Here is a 21,090-nt window from a genome sequence, read left to right as displayed (position 1 = left end):
AACTTTTCCCCTAAGTGATCAGTTTTCTGGGTGGGGGAAACTTACTAGAAACCACTATCCAACTTCAGGTACTAGAAATACTCTGAATGACCTAAAAATTTCGCCTTCAAAAGTGCATTTTCAGAAGCAAATAAGCGTCAAAAAATATTGTTTTCTGTTTTGAAACTAAAACTTTTACAGTACTGTATCCTCTCATGTTCTAAGCAAACATGAAAACGCCTTTCAAAAATCAAATTTTATGGCTATTGTGTGTCCTGGACGTAAAGCTCTGACTAAATCAGTATGAGCTGGATTTGAACCTTGGAACTCATGTGTAAAGGGCATATGTGCTTCCTCAGAAGCAATTAAAACTTTGATCTAATTATGAGGAAATGCTCATTCTATTTAGCAAGAGATATTTATGTTAGCCATATATTATAAGTCGGTTAAAATGCTCATTCAGTCAGTTTGTAGAAAATTTCAGTGACAGGGAGGTGGGAGGATAAGATCTGTGGAACACATGAGGCGTGGGTTAAAGACGAGTAATGGACAGGGAATTTGTAGATTCAACTGCTCTTACTGTTTGCGAGGCCTTGGTGATAATAAGCAATTGGACACTCATCTGGCTGCTTGCATATCTAACATTTGTTGAAGACAACTTGCGTTCCACCAATATGGTAGGCGTATCTGTAGGTTAAATGTGGGAAAGTTTGTATGACTTGTCTAATGTTGGTGGTTTTCCATTGGGCCGGTAGTTTCCTCCACCTATAAAACTGACCAACATCGTCTAAGTGAAAAATTCTTGAGTATGGTGTTACGGAACAGTCAGATGTACATGTAGATCTGAGATCTGTTTCATTCTTCCCAACTTCGCTTTCAGGTTAATGTGGAAGCTAATTTAGCTGGGAACATGGCCAAGTGATCTCAGAGCTAAGTTAAGTAAATAAATAAGCAAAAATGTGGGCATGAAGTCAATCTTTGCGCAACTTAACCAATCAGTCAGCGATAAAACTTTAGTGATTTACGGAGTTTCCTCTTCCTTAAAGATATCCAGTTAAAATTGTCATCCGGTATTTGTTTGTTTGGGATGTGTGTTAACATTTCAGACTAATTTCATTCATGTACCTGACACTTATGTGTTCTTAGTCAGTTTGAGTTTATAGTGCTGCCTCACTGGAACATCAAGCTGAAGACACCAGTCACAGTATGTTGACACCTCTCCAACCAGTACCACAAGTGCCCCTTGTGTTTGGTAGGAGTGTCAAGAGGAAAAATTCAACAGTCTTTACAGGTAAAAATATGACTCCTGCTAACCAGATTTCCTGCTAACAGTATAGTTACTCATTAACTTGCAATACATGTTTAAGTTGGACATATAACAAAAAACTATACTGGACATTACAAGGGTCTTAAAGATAAAACCTGAAACAAAATTAAAGAGTTGAAACTGAATTTAAGCAGCCCAGACTTTTGATGTAATCAGCAGTTTGATTTTGTTTATTGACAACAGAAAACACAATCAGACAGCACACAAATCACAGACAGAATGAGGCATGCACATGTGCAGAAGCCTGATGACTTACAACAAAGTTTACAGGAAAAAACCTCTAAACATCGAAGTAAGCATCAATAAATAGGCCACATAATACTATGCTTAAATATACTTTCATTTATTTATTTATTTTTTTTGATTTTTATCTAAAGAGTTGAAGGCATTCAAACACTTGAATTCTGAGGTGGGCTTTATGGACCATACTATCAGAGGCTAGGAGCTTGTACGTCACATGAAGTTTATCCAACTCTATTCACGACACTGAAAGCTAAAATAACTCCTTTCACCCATGAGTGAAAGATTACTAAAACAATGTTTTCCAAAAATTCCTTCCTTCTGGTGAAGATCAGGAAAAAAAAAAGGTGATGTGACATTAGAGTTCCTAGATACCGACAGTATGGCTCATAAAGCCCACCATGGTAATAAATATTTGATTGCCTTTCAAAAAAAATCTGAAAAAATAAAATGAAAGTATTTTACACATAGTTTTCAGTTGTCTGTATGACGAACCTCGCATCATATTTTAGCTTGCCTTAACTTATATCGCCTTGGTATATTAGAGGCAAATTCTAAGATGTTTTAATATTCACTGAACATGGGATTGATGTCAAAATACAACTCTCCCTGACAATATATGCAATAAGTGATAATTGGTATGACCATATTACATTTGGGTGCCACTAGAACGGTGTTACACTGGTTTGTCTGTCCAAACAATGACCCCAACCAACTACAGGTAAGACCACCCACCTTAACAGCAATATGAGTGCAGTTAACTGTTTAGTGAATTTAAAGAATAGGGATACTGGAGCCAAGTAAATCTAAAAACAATTCTGTCCTAAGCTGGTATTGAACTCACATCATGAAGTTTCATTAAAGCAAGTCAATGTCTTGATGTGAGATAAGAGACACTGATATCACATGGAGAGGTGCTGTAGGCTTCAGTAATCAGATTATACACTGCATCCTGAATTAAAATACACATTTCCTACATGTAACATAGTACTGGATTACAACCAGATGTCCACATTCTGAAATTACCTATTTGCAGTTCAACAAATTCACGTACTTTATTTTGATATAAACTGTCTATATACAATGTATGTACACAATGTCCTAAAACAGACCTTTTAAATCTTTTTAATGCTTAATTAAAGTAGGATTTACACAAGGCAATACTGAAGGGGGGCTATGTATCAAACATCTGTACCAATCATATGTACATTAGAATTCACACACCGTATGATGTACCCTTTCTCTATATTGTGATCATCACACAAATGGTTGCTTATTGCTGGTATGAGGAATTTTTAAATTCAACTGGATTTCATTTCATTTTAAATATTCATCAATCACATACTCTGCTACAAGATTTTTATATCCATGCATAAATACCAACTGTGACATGTAGAAGAAAAAAAATTTAAAAAAAGGAAAAAAAATCTTGATCTCAGGTAATGATTCAAATGATGTAACTTTCCGTTTGACAATGATATAACATGTACACATGATTCCAATTCAGAAGAAGTAGCCTCTGATTCCTCCAACAGCTTAGATTGTAACAGAAATCTGTATCCATCGTGTTGTTTTTACAAATTTATATCTACTTTGAAGTTTTCTCCAGGAATATTTCTCCAGGAATAAGTTACAGGACGTACATAAATGATTTAAAGTAAAGTTTTAAAATTATTATTACATGTACATTTAACAGTATTTATTTATTTGATTGAAGTTTTATGCTGTATTCAGGAATATTTCACTTATACTATGGCGGCCAGCACTCTGGTGCTGGACAGAGCCAGTGGAAAGTCCATGACCACCCGCATGTTGCTGGTATGAGTGCAGAGAAAGTCAGCATGAGCAGGACTTCACCTCACAGCAATCGTATTGGTGAGAGGCTAACCACTAGGTTGTATTATTGCATGTATGCTAGTATTCATACATTTAGAGGCAGTAACCACATTTAGAGGTAGTAACCACATTTAGAGGTAGTAACCACATTTAGAGGTAGTAACCATACATTCAATAATTTACAACTCTGTTTTATAAAATCATGCACTTAATCTAATTACCTATATTCCTCTCTCACTTAATCTAATTACCTATATTCCTCTCTCACTTAATCTAATTACCTATATTCCTCTCTCACTTAATCTAATTACCTATATTTCTCTCTCACTTAATTATTACCTGAGATTTATTTTTTAAATTATTTGTTTTGTTTAAAATGACAACATTTTAAAATAAATCACTTCAAAACCCATGCAATGGAATATGCAAATTAAACCATGATATAAATATAGTTATACATGTACATGTAATTTTAAAACATTAATTAATAAAAAGTTTATGTACTGGTTTGATGAGAGTTTGATTTCTGCTAATACTTTGACTTTTATTTTGCTTGGAAATCATAGACCCTTGTTAAAGTATAATATCTTTGGAGTATTTGGTCCGTATTTGCTTCTGATTGCACTGAGTTTGTTTCCGTCCAAAATGCTGAGTTTATCTGTGGTGATAGAGCTGAAAAACAAATGAGAATTATGGATAAAATGTGAATTCCTGTTAACTGATTGTAGTCAATTAAATTTTCAAATTTAATTGAAAATCTAAATGCATTTGACTTCAATAATTTGACTTTCCACGAATTAGTCAAAATGTTAGGAATTAAATAAACATTTAAGTTACAGATATTCAAGCCTTAATGATATCACTTAAATTGCTCCTTAACTTCATTCATTTCTTTTTACTTGTATTAACTATGTTTCAAACACAAAACACGTTTGAAACTGACTCATGACAGCCCATGAGCAAAAACTGAACATGTGGTCAATAACAGTTCAGCTGATCAATTCATGTATATCTTATCAGTCTGTCAATAAATAGGCCTACGTGTTCAAATGATCTCTGGCCATCCTGGCAAGAGATGTTGGTCTGTCAGCATGCCAGTCTGTCAATATATAGGCCTATGTGTTCAAGTGATCTCTGGCCATCCTGGCAAGAGATGTTGGTCTGTCAGCACATGCCTGTCATGTCTGTCAATATATAGGCCTACGTGTTCAAGTGATCTCTGGCCATCCTGGCAAGAGATATTGGTCTGTCAGCACATGCCAGTCTGTCAATATATAGACCTATGTGTTCAAGAGATCTCTGGCCATCCTGGCAAGAGATGTTGGTCTGTCAGCACGTCATTCTGTCAATATATAGGCCTATGTGTTCAACTGATCTCTGGCCACCCTGGCAAGAGATGTTGGTCTGTCAGCACATGTCAGTCTGTCAATATATAGGCCAATGTGTTCAACTGATCTCTGGCCATCCTGGCAAGAGATGTTGGTCTGTCAGGGCATGTCAGTCTGTCAATATATAGGCCAATGTGTTCAACTGATCTCTGGCCATCCTGACAAGAGATGTTGGTCTGTCAGGGCATGTCAGTCTGTCAATATATAGGCCTATGTGTTCAACTGATCTCTGGCCATCCTGGCAAGAGATGTTGGTCTGTCAGGGCATGTCAGTCTGTCAATATATAGGCCTATGTGTTTAACTGATCTCTGGCCATCCTGACAAGAGATGTTGGTCTGTCAGGGCATGTCAGTCTGTCAATATATAGGCCTATGTGTTCAACTGATCTCTGGCCATCCTGGCAAGAGATGTTGGTCTGTCAGCACATGCCAGTCTGTCAATATATAGGCCAATGTGTTCAACTGATCTCTGGCAATCCTGGCAAGAGATGTTGGTCTGTCAGGGCATGTCAGTCTGTCAATATATAGGCCTATGTGTTCAACTGATCTCTGGCCATCCTGGCAAGAGATGTTGGTCTGTCAGCACATGTCAGTCTGTCAATATATAGGCCTATGTGTTCAACTGATCTCTGGCCATCCTGGCAAGAGATGTTGGTCTGTCAGGGCATGTCAGTCTGTCAATATATAGGCCTATGTGTTCAACTGATCTCTGGCCATCCTGGCAAGAGATGTTGATCTGTCAGCACATGTCAGTCTGTCAATATATAGGCCTACATGTTCAACTGATCTCTGGCCATCCTGGCAAGAGATGTTGGTCTGTGACCACGTCAGTCTGTCAATATATAGGCCCATGTGTTTAACTGATCTCTGGCCATCCTGGCAAGAGATGTTGGTCTGTCAGCACGTCATTCTGTCAATATATAGGCCTATGTGTTCAACTGATCTCTGGCCATCCTGGCAAGAGATGTTGGTCTGTCAGCACATATCCATCTGCTCAATATACATCCTAGCGCTCAGATCAGTTTGTCATGTTACCATCGTACATGTACTTTCTACATTACCACCAATTTCTATTAATATTATTATAAATTTTCAAATGCTCTACTATCGGTGTAATCGTCTTGGTTTCAACCTAAACTTTTTTATTTTTTCTGGACAGTGGCAAGCGCGATGAACTTGAAACGAAGTTTGGTTTGCTGTTGATGCAGTACAGTTGTGTTCACTGTGATGTTAATTTCTTCATAATTTCATAATTATTCATAATTAACTACATGTAGTTGATATGAAGTCAGAATTACTGCATGATAATAGGAAATAATGTTCTGATTTCCTATGTGGTCAATACATGTCCATCTGGTCAATACAAGTCCTGCTGGTCAATACAAATCCATCTGGTCAATACATGTCCATCTGGTCAATACAAGTCCATCTGGTCAGTACAAGTCCAGCTGGTCTATACATTCCATCTTGTCAATACACGTCCATCTGTTCAATACAAGTCCATGTGGTCAATACAAGTCCAGCTTGTCAATACAAGTCCTGCTGGTCAATACAACTCCATGTGGTCAATACAGGTCCGTCTGGTCAATACACCTCCATCTGTTCAATACAAGTCCATCAGTTCAATACATGTCCATCTGGTCAATACAAGTCCAGATGGTCAATACATGTCCATCTGGTCAATACAAGTCCAGCTGGTCAATACAAGTCCATGTGGTCAATGCCAATCCAGCTTGTCAATACAAGTCCAGCTGGTCAATACAAGTCCATGTGGTCGATACAAGTCCTGCTGGTCAATACAACTCCATGCGGTCAATACAGGTCCAGCTGGTCAATACAAGTCCATCTGGTCAATACAAGTCCATCGGGTCAATACATGGTCAAATAATAAAACAGGCCTGTCTAATCATGTCAAACTGGTCCATACAAATCCATTCGTTCAATACATAACCGTATCATGAAACACATCCATCTGGTTCATGCATGTCCATGTGGTCAACAGATATCTATCTGATAATCCATACACATCTGTCTAATAAAACACATCAATCTAGTTAATTTTGTCTACCTTATCAATACATGTCCATCGAGTCAACAGAAGTACATGTGGTCAATGTAGATCTGTCTAATGTAAACAGATGACCATCTGGTTAATTCCATCTGGATAAAAGAACACATTCCTGTAATCTATCTACATCTATCTACAGTCAGTTTATGTCAATACTGTCAATGCATGACTGTCTGGTCAACAAATGTCCATCTGGTCACTACATGGCCATGTGAGTATAGTTTATCCGTGATATTATATAAAGTACTCAAATTCCTCAACCTATTCGCCTAAGAAAATTTAGTGCAATTTATGCACATTTTAATCCGATTTTAGAGACAAAACTGCATTGAAATGACTGGCCAGTCTCAGAATATGCCTGAACAAACACATTGCAAACATGCGAAATAGTTGAGGAATTACAGTGAATAAATCTTCATCACTCGACCTACCAGCGCTGAGGGAAAAGTGCACATGCTGTTGGTGTCATAAAGGTCAAACTGAAAGAAAAAATAAAGAATGACCCATTTAGATACATTTTATCAAAAATCTGTTCTGAAATGAAAATTTATTTTATCAAATACATGAACATGTATGTGGCACCTCACCAGGTACAAAATATACACGACCACTGGAGGGAAAGCAAGCAGAGCCTGGAGGAAAACTCAGTAGAACCTTGAGGAATGCCAAGCAGAACAGGGAAGAAAACCAAGCAAAGAATTCAGGAAAATGCAGCAGACCCTGGAGAAACACCAAACACCAAATAGAACAGGGAGGAAAACCAAGCAGAGAATTCAGGAAAATGCAGCAGACCCTTGAGGAATGCCAAGCAGAACAGGGAGGAAAACCAAACAGAGAATTCAGGAAAATGCAGCAGACCCTGGAGAAACACCAAGTAGAACAGGGAGGAAAACCAAACACAGAATTCAGGAAAATGCAGCAGACCCTGGAGAAACGTCAAGTAGAACAGGGAGGAAAACCAAGCAGAGAATTCAGGAAAATGCAGCAGACCCTGGAGAAACACCAAGTAGAACAGGGAGGAAAACCAAGCAGAGAATTCAGGAAAATGCAGCAGACCCTGGAGAAACGTCAAGTAGAACAGGGAGGAAAACCAAGCAGAGAATTCAGGAAAATGCAGCAGACCCTGGAGAAACGTCAAGTAGAACAGGGAGGAAAACCAAGCAGAGAATTCAGGAAAATGCAGCAGACCCTTGAGGAATGCCAAGCAGAACAGGGAGGAAAACCAAACAGAGAATTCAGGAAAATGCAGCAGACCCTGGAGAAACGCCAAGTAGAACAGGAAGGAAAACCAAGCAGAGAATTCAGGAAAATGCAGCAGACCCTGGAGAAACACCAAGTAGAACAGGGAGGAAAACCAAGCAGAGAATTCAGGAAAATGTAGCAGACCCTGGAGGAACGCCAACCAGAACAGGGAGGAAAACCAAGCAGAGAATTCAGGAAAATGCAGCAGACCCTGGAGAAACGTCAAGTAGAACAGGGAGGAAAACCAAGCAGAGAATTCAGGAAAATGCAGCAGACCCTGGAGAAACGTCAAGTAGAACAGGGAGGAAAACCAAGCAGAGAATTCAGGAAAATGCAGCAGACCCTTGAGGAATGCCAAGCAGAACAGGGAGGAAAACCAAACAGAGAATTCAGAAAAATGCAGCAGACCCTGGAGAAACGCCAAGTAGAACAGGAAGGAAAACCAAGCAGAGAATTCAGGAAAATGCAGTAGACCCTGGAGAAACACCAAGTAGAACAGGGAGGAAAACCAAGCAGAAAATTCAGGAAAATGTAGCAGACCCTGGAGGAATGCCAACCAGAACAGGGAGGAAAACCAAGCAGAGAATTCAGGAAAATGCAGCAGACCCTGGAGAAACGTCAAGTAGAACAGGGAGGAAAACCAAGCAGAGAATTCAGGAAAATGCAGCAGACCCTGGAGAAACGTCAAGTAGAACAGGGAGGAAAACCAAGCAGAGAATTCAGGAAAATGCAGCAGACCCTGGAGGAATGCCAAGCAGAACAGGGAGGAAAACCAAGCAGAGAATTCAGGAAAATGCAGCAGACCCTGGAGGAATGGCAACCAGAACCGAGAGGAAAACCAAGGAGGAAAATGCAGCAGACCCTGGAGGAATGCCAAGCAGAACAGGGAGGAAAACCAAACAGAGAATTCAGGAAAATGCAGCAGACCCTGGAGGAACGCCAAGCAGAAGAGGGAAGAAAACCAAGCAGAGAATTCAGGAAAATGCAGCAGACCCTGGAGGAACGGCAACCAGGACCGGGTGGAAAACCAAGGAGGAAAATGCAGCAGACCCTGGAGAAACGTCAAGCAGAACAGGGAGGAAAACCAAACAGAGAATTCAGGAAAATGCAGCAGACCCTGGAGAAACGCCAATTAGAACAGGAAGGAAAACCAAGCAGAGAATTCAGGAAAATGCAGCAGACCCTGGAGAAACACCAAGTAGAACAGGGAGGAAAACCAAGCAGAGAATTCAGGAAAATGCAGCAGACCCTGGAGAAACGCCAAGTAGAACAGGAAGGAAAACCAAGCAGAGAATTCAGGAAAATGCAGCAGACCCTTGAGGAATGCCAAGCAGAACAGGGAGGAAAACCAAGCAGAGAATTCAGGAAAATGCAGCAGACCCTGAAGAAACGCCAAGTAGAACAGGAAGGAAAACCAAGCAGAGAATTCAGGAAAATGCAGCAGAACCTTGAGGAACACCAAGTAGAACAGGGATGAAAACCATGCAGATGATGGAGGAAAACTCATCAGACCCTGGGGGAATGCCAACCAGAACAGGGAAGAAAACCAAGCAGAGAATTCAGGAAAACTCAACAGAAAACCAAACAGAGAGAGGAGGTTAACCAACTTGAGCCTGGTGGAAAACTAAGCAGAATTGAGAGGAAAACTAAGCAGAATCAGGTGAAAAACCAATCAGAACCAGGTGGAAACCAAGGAGAACTGAGAGGAAAACCAAGGAGAACCAGGTGGAAAACCAAGCCGAACCAAATGGAAAACCAAGCTGAACCAGGTGGAAACCAAGGAGAACTGAGAGGAAAACCATGCAAAACCAGGTGGAAAACCAAGCAGAACCAGGACAAAACCAGCCAGAACCTGGAGGAAAACTAAGTAATACCTGGAGGAACACCAAACAGAGCCTGAAAGAAGACCGAGGTGGATCTGAGTCCATCACTGCATCCCCTGATACACTGATACACTGACAGCCTAGCTATTAGTGGTGTGCATACGGAATGGAAGGGGAACAGCTGTACCATGATATGTTGGTCACTACAAGTATATGTACAGTCATCATTCACCATTAACTACAGTTGGCATATAAATGCTAGGTTAAAAGTAGCAGAGTGCTTGAAACCTACAAGTCAGCTAATGGTGAATTTAGCTTCATACCACGCTTAGATTTTAGGTTTTTAGTGAATTACTTTTTTAAAATTTTTTTTAGTTCTGAATAATAGCAGGCCTCTAGCTAGCTAGTGGTGTGCCTCTGGTGAACTTAAGGTATGATTATGAAACACTGGTAGAATGTTCATGCGGGCTTGTGAATCATGAAATACATCATACAAAATCTGCATGTACACCATCAGCACACCAGGGCGAGGATTTATTTATTTATTTGATTGGTGTTTTACGCAGTACTCAACAATATTTCACTTATACGATGGCTGCCAGCATTGTGGTGGTTGGAAACCGGGCAAAACCCGGGGGAAACCCACAACCATCCGCAGGCTGCTGGCAGACCTTCCCACGTACGGCCGGACAAGGGTTAGGAGAATGATAGTGGAGATCAACAAGTGTGCCAGTGTAGAATTGCATGCTTTAAGCTGGATGGTATAATATTTGTTTGTGTCCTTAACTCCATAAGGTTGGCCAGACTTACAAGGCTCCACAGAGCAGCACCTGTAGCGGGGCATGGAAGGCTTTCATCCTTTGCATCCACTGGAACTTCTCCAGGTATTCCATTAAAAATGGCAATAGTGCTGAAAGTAACATGTCATTGGGTGGGTGAAAACATAACATCACAGGTCATGAAGTTTATTTTGGAATTTATTTCATCATAGCCCATGGCCAAGTACCAGGTCTGGAATTGGAATGAAAAAATGTGTGCTAAATTACAAATTCCCTGCACAGGCTAACTTTTTTGGATGCACTGGCCAAACATGGGTGCAGTTTTGCATGAGAGCACTCATAAAGAGGCCCTTAATTTTGAACGCTGAGGTAAGCAGAACCTGCTAAGACTGCTGACATATGTCTGATATGATTGCTGCCTAACTCCCATACTTTGACTTACACAATGGTGGTCAGATTTATGGGTCAAGGAAACATGGAGTGGCTGTGGTAAACCCCCAACCTTTGGCAAGTCACTAACAAACTTTCCCACGTGTAATGCACAGTTATGAACACCATATTGGTTGAAGACAAGAGATCTTCAACGAACCTGACTTTTTGTCAGCAAGGCCTTAGAAGCAGTAATAGCTTCCTGACTTTATGATGTCGCCAAAATAGTGAATGACAAGTTTAAGTCTGTGACAGACAGGGCTACTTGCACAAAGGGCTTGCAGGCTAAACTGATTTTAAATCACAAAAATTCCACATACGTAATTACACCTAATAGCACCAGTGTGTGAAAATGTTTCACAAAATAACATATATCAAAATGTTGTTGTTGTTATCATTACATACAAACATGTACTTGTATTAAATAAGAGTTGAAATCACTAATTTAGAGATGTGAACAAATATATCCGGACAAATACAGCTGTGACTAAGCTACGCAGCCACTCACTCATTCCCGGTGCTGCCATGACAATACGAGAAGCCACCACCTGGCTGATACCTTTCACAGCCGCGTACTGAAAACAGGACAAAACACACAGGTTAAAACAAATTTCAGAATTTCATAACCTGGTATTATGAATATACAGCAAGGTTGGATTCACAGGTGCCTGAGTTGCCACTGATATTTCGCAAGAAAACATCATGATCATAGTACATAGAGGCTCATGCCCAGGGAAAAAGACAAATTCATGACTTTTTCAGGCTTTTCTCCAAATTCCAAAAAATTTACGACTTTCTTGACAGTTCATGACTGGGACGTTTATTGATGGCAAGTTGTGAGTTTCATTCAGAACTGTGGCAAACTTCATGAGATTAAAACAGAGAAAGGCCTGGCCCCTTTGCACTGTTTTCATATAATTGTGAATTTCATATATTAAACGTGAAGACTACAAAAGCATTTTGAGTAATTCTAGACCAGTGATGTTTAATAAATTAAACTAACAACTAACATCACTGCATTTTTGTACCGAATTCTGTTTAAATTATTACGCCATGGTGCTAGGGTTCATTTACATTACTACTTTTTAAGCATATGCATAAAAAGTCGGGACTAAAACCCCTCCTGAGGTAAACTGACTATTCAATGTGACAATTTGCCACAATCACGCTGCTTTTGCTCTGGTTTTACTCTCTTTGCCGCAGGTCTTTTTTTATTTTATATTAACTTACCCTGGATTCTGTGATCTTGTTGCCATTCTCATCAAAGACAGCGATTCCATCTGTTAATTCACTACAAAAGGTAGATCACAGTATCTCTATAGTCATTAATATCTGTGGTCAGTCATAGTATGGGCTTCTGGCTCTGTAACCAATATGGGAGTTTGAAGATCAAACCTTACATCATGCCTTGCAGAGCTCGAAATTATAAGCACTGGTCCACTGGTCTGAGATGACTGGAAGTGTAGCCAGGTTAGTGGAGTTTGGTCTTTTATCTATCAACTTTTCCATTTGAATCGGCAATTGTCAAAAATTGCAAGCCTGGGTAAATCCTAAAACAACCACCTCACTGGATGGTTAAGGTTGCTTCCAGGGAAGCTCTCTGAATCAACTCCTACTCACAAAGTCCATTTACATGTACGCCTGGTTTGAGGCTGATAGATTCGCCAGCGAGTACGCAGGTGTAAAACACTTGTTAAAACTCACCTTTGTCTCATCAATGGAATGTTCACCACGTTAGCAGAAGCTACGGCCACAAAGGGAACAAATCTCTGCACCATTGGCGGAGCACGCTGTAAATATCCAGGGGAAAAGCTTAGTGAGATTTTTCACACAGCAGATACATGCATACTGTAATGTAGAAATGATGCAGTTTTCTGAACAAAGTTAGTAATGGATCGTTGAAAAGCAAGCAGACTCATACATGAATAAATTATGATACAATATCAAATTACTTGTACAAGCTACATCCATGAACAGTATTTATTTTTATTTATTTATTTGATTGGTGTTTCACGTCGTACTCAAGAATATTTCACTTATACGACGGCGGCCAGCATTATGGTGGAAGGAAACCAGGCAGAGCCCGGGGGAAACCCACGACCATCCGCAGGTTGCTGACAAACCTTCCCACGCACGGCCGGAGATGAAGCTAACATGAGCTGGACTTGAACTCACAGCGACCGCATTGGTGAGAGACTCCTGGGTCATTACGCTAACCGACTGAGCCACGGAGGCCCGAACAGGGAGTAAATCTAACATGTATTTGCTTTCGTAAAAATAGTCAAATATGTAGAGTAGCAACGGGTGTGTATAACTTACCCTGGCCAGCGTACCCTTCAATCCTAAGGCAGTCACCAAAGCACAGGTTGTCGCACTGACATAAGCCACCATGATCTTCCTTCATTTCAAAACAACACAAAAACATACCTTGTTATGTATAGTGGTTGTCTCCAACAACACAAACTATATTAGACGTGTACTTGAACAGCAGTTTGGGGAATATCAAGACATGCTCATTTGACAGAATGAATATTTCACTTATATGACTTTGGCCAGAATTATGTTGCGAGGAAACCGGGTAGAGCCCGGAGAAAACTCATGGCCATCCGCAGGTTGCTGACAGACCTTCCCACGTACAGTCTTAGAGGAAGCCAGCATGAGCTGGTCTTGAGCTCACAGCAACTGCATTGGTGAGAGGCTCCTGGGTCATTGCGCCATGCCGGGATGCTAACCCCCTCGTTCACAGAGGCCGCCAAGATGTGCCCATCAAGGCAAAGTGAATAACAAGGCAATGTCATCAGACTTAATTAGTTTTGATGAGCAAATCAATGCAAAGGACTGCTTTGTTACAATCTGTTAAAGGCATATAGAATCGTTTATGATTGGCTAGTGTAAGCCTGAGCTGAATTTTAGCCAAGGCTCTTTTATTTAAACACAGCCAAAGCTGCAGGTTTTAACCCAGGAAACCCCTATCTTCACTGTCAACCAATCAGTGTCGATTCTGTAATCCTTTTATTATACAGTGAAGCAGTTCTTCCCATACAGTGTTAACATGAAAAAGCAATACATCGCAAACAGGTGTGTTAATGCGTAAATTTCAAAGAAATGTGACTCATTTTTGATAGGCTTCTGTTCTGGGACAACAATGAATGAACTCCAGAATTCTAAAATGAAAGCCAAAATGATTATGGACAGACAGACAGACAAATGGACAATAACTTATATTAAGTTATAATATATTAACTTATATTAAAGTCATATAAAAAGCAGAACAAAGGTGAGGAAGCTATTTTACATATTCTAATTAAGCTTGAGTTCAGACGCCAACAAGACAATTTAGGTAAAATGATGTTTACTGACATTAAAGAATACCAGTATTGCTTGGTTTTTATTTCTTAATTAATACAGAGCATACGATATGGCTGTAACACATAGAAGAACAGAAAAACTCCTTGGCTTTCTTCTTGGGGAATAAAAATGGCTTTCACCCAGCGGTCAGTTCAAAAACATCTGTGGTAATGGCAACATTTATAGCTATCCAAACAAAATTTCTGACTACTGACAGAAAATTTGCATAAAATAGAAGGGTTATTAAGAAATATAAAATAAGCCTCAAGAATGAACATTGGCTTCTGATTTTTGTTGCACATATCTTTCTTTATTTTCTTAAACCTTTCTCTTCCTCTTCATGTATCATTTAAATACTGTTTCAAGGAGAAATTTCACTTATACATACTTTGTTGTCAGGTCAGATTCTGCGTTTCTGTTTGTGTAGTTGACAAGAGCATTGAAAGACTGGTTCATCCACTGCCAGAACACCACAGCAGAATTTGTCCTGTAAATGAATGAGTCAATCGCTATTAAGATAACTGGTACATTGACTTGTTATAAAGGTATTCTGCAGCTATGAAGATAAAAGTCCTATGGATAACAACAGCAATTATAAATTATGTTTACTAATCATAATGGTGCCAGTACCGTTGCTGACTAAATGTCTCTAAAAAATAAACAAAAAGTTTGTATCCATGTAACTTTGACATGACTGGAATATTCATGTTCATAAAAGTGTGACAGAGGAGATTATCCTGTGGATAACTGTACTTCAGTGTCACATCATCACTTAATTATTAAAAAAAAACCCTTAAGTTGCTAAGGTGTACCTGGAGAACATTGACTATCCTTGTCTTAACTTTTAAAGTTTCTGAGGTGTACCTGAGGTATATCTTCTTAGTGTTGATTCTTTTCCAAATTGCTGAGGTATATCTGGGTTACACTGTTTCACATTCATAAACTTTTTAAAGTTTTTAATCTGTGTCTGAAGTACATGTATAGACATATTGCCGCTGTAAACACCTCATCTATACCTCACACTGAGGTGTACACAAGGCATCCACCCAATATCCACCTCATCTGTACCTCACACTGAGGTATACACGAGGCATCCACCCCATATCCACCTCATCTTTACCTCACACTGAGGTGCACACGAGGTACCCACTCTAGATGCACCTCATCTATACCTCACACTGAAGTATACACAAGGCATACACCACATATACACCTCCTCTTAACCCCACAATGAGGTGTACACAAGTCATCCACCCCATATACACGTCATCTTAATCTCACACTGAGGTATACACAAGGCATGCACCACATACACACCTCATCTATACCTCACACTGAGGTGTACACAAGGCATACACCCCATATACACCTCATCTTAACCTCACACTGAGGTGTACACAAGTCATCCACCCCATATACATGTCATCTTAACCTCACATTGAGGTGTACACAAGGCATACACCCCATATACACTTCATCTTAACCTCACACTAAGGTCATCCACCCCATATACACCTCATCTTAACATCACGCTGAGATGTACACAAGTCATCCACCCCATATACACCTCATCTAACATCACACTGAGGTGTACACAAGGCATACACCCCATACACACTTCATCTTAACCTCACACTGAGGTGTACACAAGTCATCCACCCCATATACATGTCATCTTAACCTCACATTGAGGTGTACACAAGGCATACACCCCATATACACCTCATCTTAACATCACACTGAGGTGTACACAAGTCATCCACCCCATATACACCTCATCTTAACATCACACTGAGGTGTACACAAGGCATGCACCCCATATACACCTCATCTATATTTCACACTGAGGTGTACACAAGGCATACACCACATATACACTTCATCTTAACCTCAGACTAAGGTGTACACAAGGCATACAACCACATATACACCCTAATCTTAACCTCACACTGAGGTGTACACAAGTCATCCACCCCATATACATGTCATCTTAACCTCACATTGAGGTGTACACAAGGCATACACCCCATATACACCTCATCTTAACATCACACTGAGGTGTACACAAGTCATCCACCCCATATACACCTCATCTTAACATCACACTGAGGTGTACACAAGGCATGCACCCCATATACACCTCATCTATATCTCACACTGAGGTGTACACAAGGCATACACCACATATACACCTCATCTATATCTCACACTGTGGTGTACACAAGGCATACACCAAATATACACCTCATCTAATCCTCACACTGAGATGTACATGAGGCATACACCAAATATACACCTCATCTATACCTCACATTGAGGTGTATACGAGGCATACACCAAATATACACCTCATTTAATCCTGACAATGAAGTCGTACACCTCATGTCTGTCAGGAAGATCCTGCACCGGATTGGTCACGGCTATTTCATGGAACATCAGAAACTACTCACTTGTAGAACTGTAACATACACCCAGTCAGCAGCATCCCACCCGGCACCTGGAAGGACATTCGACCAATCACATTCTGTAATTCCCCTGAGTCAGGATGGAAGGCCGATGTGTACAGTTTTTTGGCATACCACACTTCTTCCTCTGTTGTGCCTGGAGGCTCCTGACCTGCTCTGGGGAAAAAGGGGCAGATAACTTAGTATTTCCTAGAAGTGAAACCTTCTATGACAGCTGATCATAAAATCTGGTCACAAAATAATTCTGTTTTTTAAAATCACTAGTTTACCCCAAAACACAATCCCAGAGAAAAATCAAAGAGGCGACACTCAGTACATAACAACTTATAAGCTGTCCTGTACTTTGTGCTTCACAACACATAATTTACTCAATAACTCAAAAGTTAACCTGCACTTTTCACTTAAAGTGAAGATAAAGTCTGCCAATATATATACACACAAGGAAGGACATAGAACACAGTTATCACAGAAAAATATGTGAAAAATTATATAAAGCTGACAAGATGTCAGCCCCAAGTTCAGCATTGGTGATATGGCACTGATGGACAATTCACTCTGAGTAGCCATGTTGTGGAAGCCGTTATGAACTGGCCAATCACTAGCATTGAAAACGTCATGTGATAAGTGGCTGTCATGTCAAAAAACCCATTAGCTCTCGATTGTCAGTGTGGTTTCCTATAGTAGATACACAGATATCGATGCAATAAATCAGATTTTGTGGTTAGTTTAAATGTTAAACTGGTGCATTTTGGACCACGCATTTATGAGCACGGAACTGAGAATGGCTGCCCTAATCACAATGCGGAAAAATTGGGCACGAGACTGCAGTAACTTGTCAGGGTAAGGTAGCAAGAAAACCACCTCTTGGGAGTCATTGCATGAAGAAAAATATTGTGACTGCATTATTTTTCCTTAGGAAAGTCAGATTTATTACGAAAATATCTTCTCAAAATCTGAATGAAGGAGTCTGTTATAAATCAGGAGCTCCTGATATGTTCAGTAAATTCGCTGATGTCGGTCACATACAACCAGCTAGGCCTTCTGCTTACACCCATGCAGGACGAGGACGAGCAGGACTGCTAAAACACTCCATCCACGAACATTGCCCTGACTGGGTGCCAAACTAAGTGAAAGATCGACCCTCTGAACATGGAACAGAGCTGATACTCTGTGGTTCTATATCAGGCGTTCTGAATATGGAACAGAGCTGATACTCTGTGGTTCTATATCAGGCGTTCTGAACATGGAACAGAGCTGATACTCTGTGGTTCTATATCAGGCGTTCTGAACATGGAACAGAGCTGATACTCTGTGGTTCTATATCAGGCGTTCTGAATATGGAACAGAGCTGATACTCTGTGGTTCTATATCAGGCGTTCTGAACATGGAACAGAGCTGATACTCTGTGGTTCTATATCAGGCGTTCTGAACATGGAACAGAGCTGATACTCTGTGGTTCCATATCAGGCATTCTGAACATGGAACAGAGCTGATACTCTGTGGTTCCATATCAGGCGTTCTGAACATGGAACAGAGCTAATACTCTGTGGTTCGATATCAGGCGTTCTGAATATGGAACAGAGCTGATACTCTGTGGTTCGATATCAGGCATTTTTATTTTTTTATTTTTCCATTGTCACATTGTTTATTATCGATGGTATGGGAAAGCTCCAAGGCTTTGTGACGTCACCTTAGATAGCTATAACATGACAAAATGGCATCACCAAATGAGTGGCTTGGTACTGATGATTGTTCACTATTTATTTTGTTCATAAGCAGTGTAGAATTTTTAAAAATGTTTTTTAGAACATTCTGGAATACTACTTTATTAATTAATCAAGATGTAGTGGCTGACTTTATGTTCAGTTTAACAACTCAAAAGTTTATCTGCACTTGTAAACCGGCTGGTACTGGTTAGATTTTCCTGTTCTAAGGGTTCTGAAAGTTTTCAAGGGCTTTAAAGACCCTAGCTCGTTTTTCAAGGATTTTTTTCAGATTTCCAAGGATTTCACAGATTTTCAGGCCTGTACGAAATACCTCACATAAGTTGATTTGTACTTACCACTTAAATCATAATGTTACCTGATTTTGCCACTTAACAACTGTAACGCTTGTAAACTGTACTGATCACTTAACTGAAAATCTTCCTTGTATTTGTCACTTAAAGTAAATGAAAGCTAAAATATCAAGTAAGGTTCATCATACAGACAAATGAAAACTATGAGTAAAAATACTTTCATTTATTTTTTCAGACTTTTTTTGGAGTGTTCAAAGGCAATCAAATATTTGAATACAATGGTGGGCTGTATGAGCCATACTAACTTTATCTAAGAACTCTGACGTCACATCACCTTTTTTTCCTGATGATCACCAGAAGGAAAGGAACTTTTGGGAACATTATTTCAGTAATCTTTTACTCATAGTAAAAAGAGTTATGCTAACATTCAGAGTCGTGACTAGAGTTGGAAAACATCCTCTGTTCCTGATACCATGGTCCATAAAGGCCAACGTACAATTCAAATGTTTGAACGCCTTTTACTCTTTTCACAAAAATCTAATAAAATAAATGCAAGTATGTTTATGCATAGTTTTAAGTGGTCTATTTAGTGATGCCTACTTGGCTTTTTAGAGGTCTTTTTCTTTAACAACTCAAACTGACTAGTACATATTACTCATCACTGCAATAGTTCACTTTCACTTTAGATCATTTCGTAAGCAGACTTACACTTGGCACTTAAACTGACTTGTACATGTGCCACACAACTCACAATATAAACTGACTTTTACAACACATATTTCCTATTCATATTTAAGGATAAATCTTCACTCTGATACTTACTTGTATTTAAGGACAAGATCGCGAGCCTCGTAAAGTCTGGAGGTAGATACCAGGGCAGTTCGGGGGTCGGTCATCCAGAAGAAGTGTCTCAATCGGCCGGCAAATGTGCTCTGATCCCATCGCGGGGAATCTAAGTCTATTCTGTGCTGCATGTCTAACGTACTCCCTGAAATATCAGGTCAAACGGTAGTAGTCAATACATTTATTTACTTATTTCCTTGGTGTTTAACACTGTACTCAAGAACATATATCAACATTATACAATGGTAGCCAACATTATGATGGGAGGAAATCAGGCAGTAATCCACGACCATCTGCAGGTTGCTGGCAGATCTTCCCATGTACGCCTGGGGCTGATAATCAATCCATAATCAATAATGATCAATAATACCCATCAATAACCATTAGGTTGTCTGAATATATGGATGTAATAAACCATGGTTTTTAACATGTTATGTGGCCTTGCTGGCTCTAATGTTTAAAGTGGCCCTGAAAAATAAGACTGATGGCATGTTAATTTGAATGCAGTCTGAATGTTAGTTGGAATCTCTACATATCGGCTGCAGCTTTGACAACCGCTTTGTCTGATACATTTAGTCTTTCATTTTTGTTTTTTTTGTTTTTCAGACTGAGCGCTGGTCATTTATTCAGCTTTAAACCAGCCCACAAACTTTGTATAGCTGTACATATACCAGGTTTATTCTTAGCACATATGTAGGTGTAATCAACGACCTGGATATATGCAACAGACAGTTGACCCAGAGGACCACAACATATAGTATATAAACCAGATTATACTGGATCTGCCACACTGTGGGTACCGGACATAAATATAATACACCCACCTCACAATCTCACATATACATATATATATATATATATATATATATATATATATATACATATCTGATCAAAGTGTAGATAGCATCCCTCAGGGAGTGTTACCTAGCTATCTCTTACATACATGTACTGTTCATCATGCATCAATATATCAGCCAATCAGCCTGCACTATTTTTCAATAGCAACATAAACAATAAAATGTTTAATATATTTATTAGGTAGGCCTACATTTACACATAAAAAAATGCAAAACCTATACACTTCCTCTCTGACTATACGTGGGAAGGTCTGCCATCAACCTTGCAGATGGACGGGAGTTGTTTTCCCCCCGGGCTCTGCTCAGTTTCTTCCAACAATAATGCTGGCCGTCATTACATAAGTAAAAATTCTTGAGTACAGCGTAAAACACCAATTGAATAAATAAATAAATATAAGTAAATTACCGGTACATGGCCTTATTCATAAATATCTTGACATATAAAGTCA

At 39.6% G+C, this 21,090-nt stretch overlaps 1 protein-coding gene across 1 annotated transcript; it reads right to left on the bottom strand.

The window, feature by feature from the left end:
• Window positions 1-3,942: 3,942 nt before the first annotated feature.
• On the bottom strand, window positions 3,943-20,158 carry LOC135480437 (sideroflexin-2-like). The gene is made up of 11 exons (XM_064760271.1): window positions 20,155-20,158; window positions 19,764-19,929; window positions 16,910-17,080; window positions 14,848-14,946; window positions 13,431-13,509; window positions 12,816-12,901; window positions 12,342-12,402; window positions 11,620-11,686; window positions 10,714-10,813; window positions 7,270-7,317; window positions 3,943-4,054 (listed from the first exon to the last, which is right to left on the bottom strand). The coding sequence occupies exons 1-11, from the start codon at window positions 20,156-20,158 to the stop codon at window positions 3,943-3,945; spliced, it is 993 nt and encodes a 330-aa protein (XP_064616341.1).
• Between the last annotated feature and the right edge of the window lie 932 nt (window positions 20,159-21,090).

This window comes from Liolophura sinensis, chromosome 13 (genome assembly GCF_032854445.1).
Source record: "Liolophura sinensis isolate JHLJ2023 chromosome 13, CUHK_Ljap_v2, whole genome shotgun sequence".
Classification (NCBI taxonomy): domain Eukaryota; kingdom Metazoa; phylum Mollusca; class Polyplacophora; order Chitonida; family Chitonidae; genus Liolophura; species Liolophura sinensis.
This window is presented reverse-complemented; position numbering and strand designations above follow the sequence as displayed.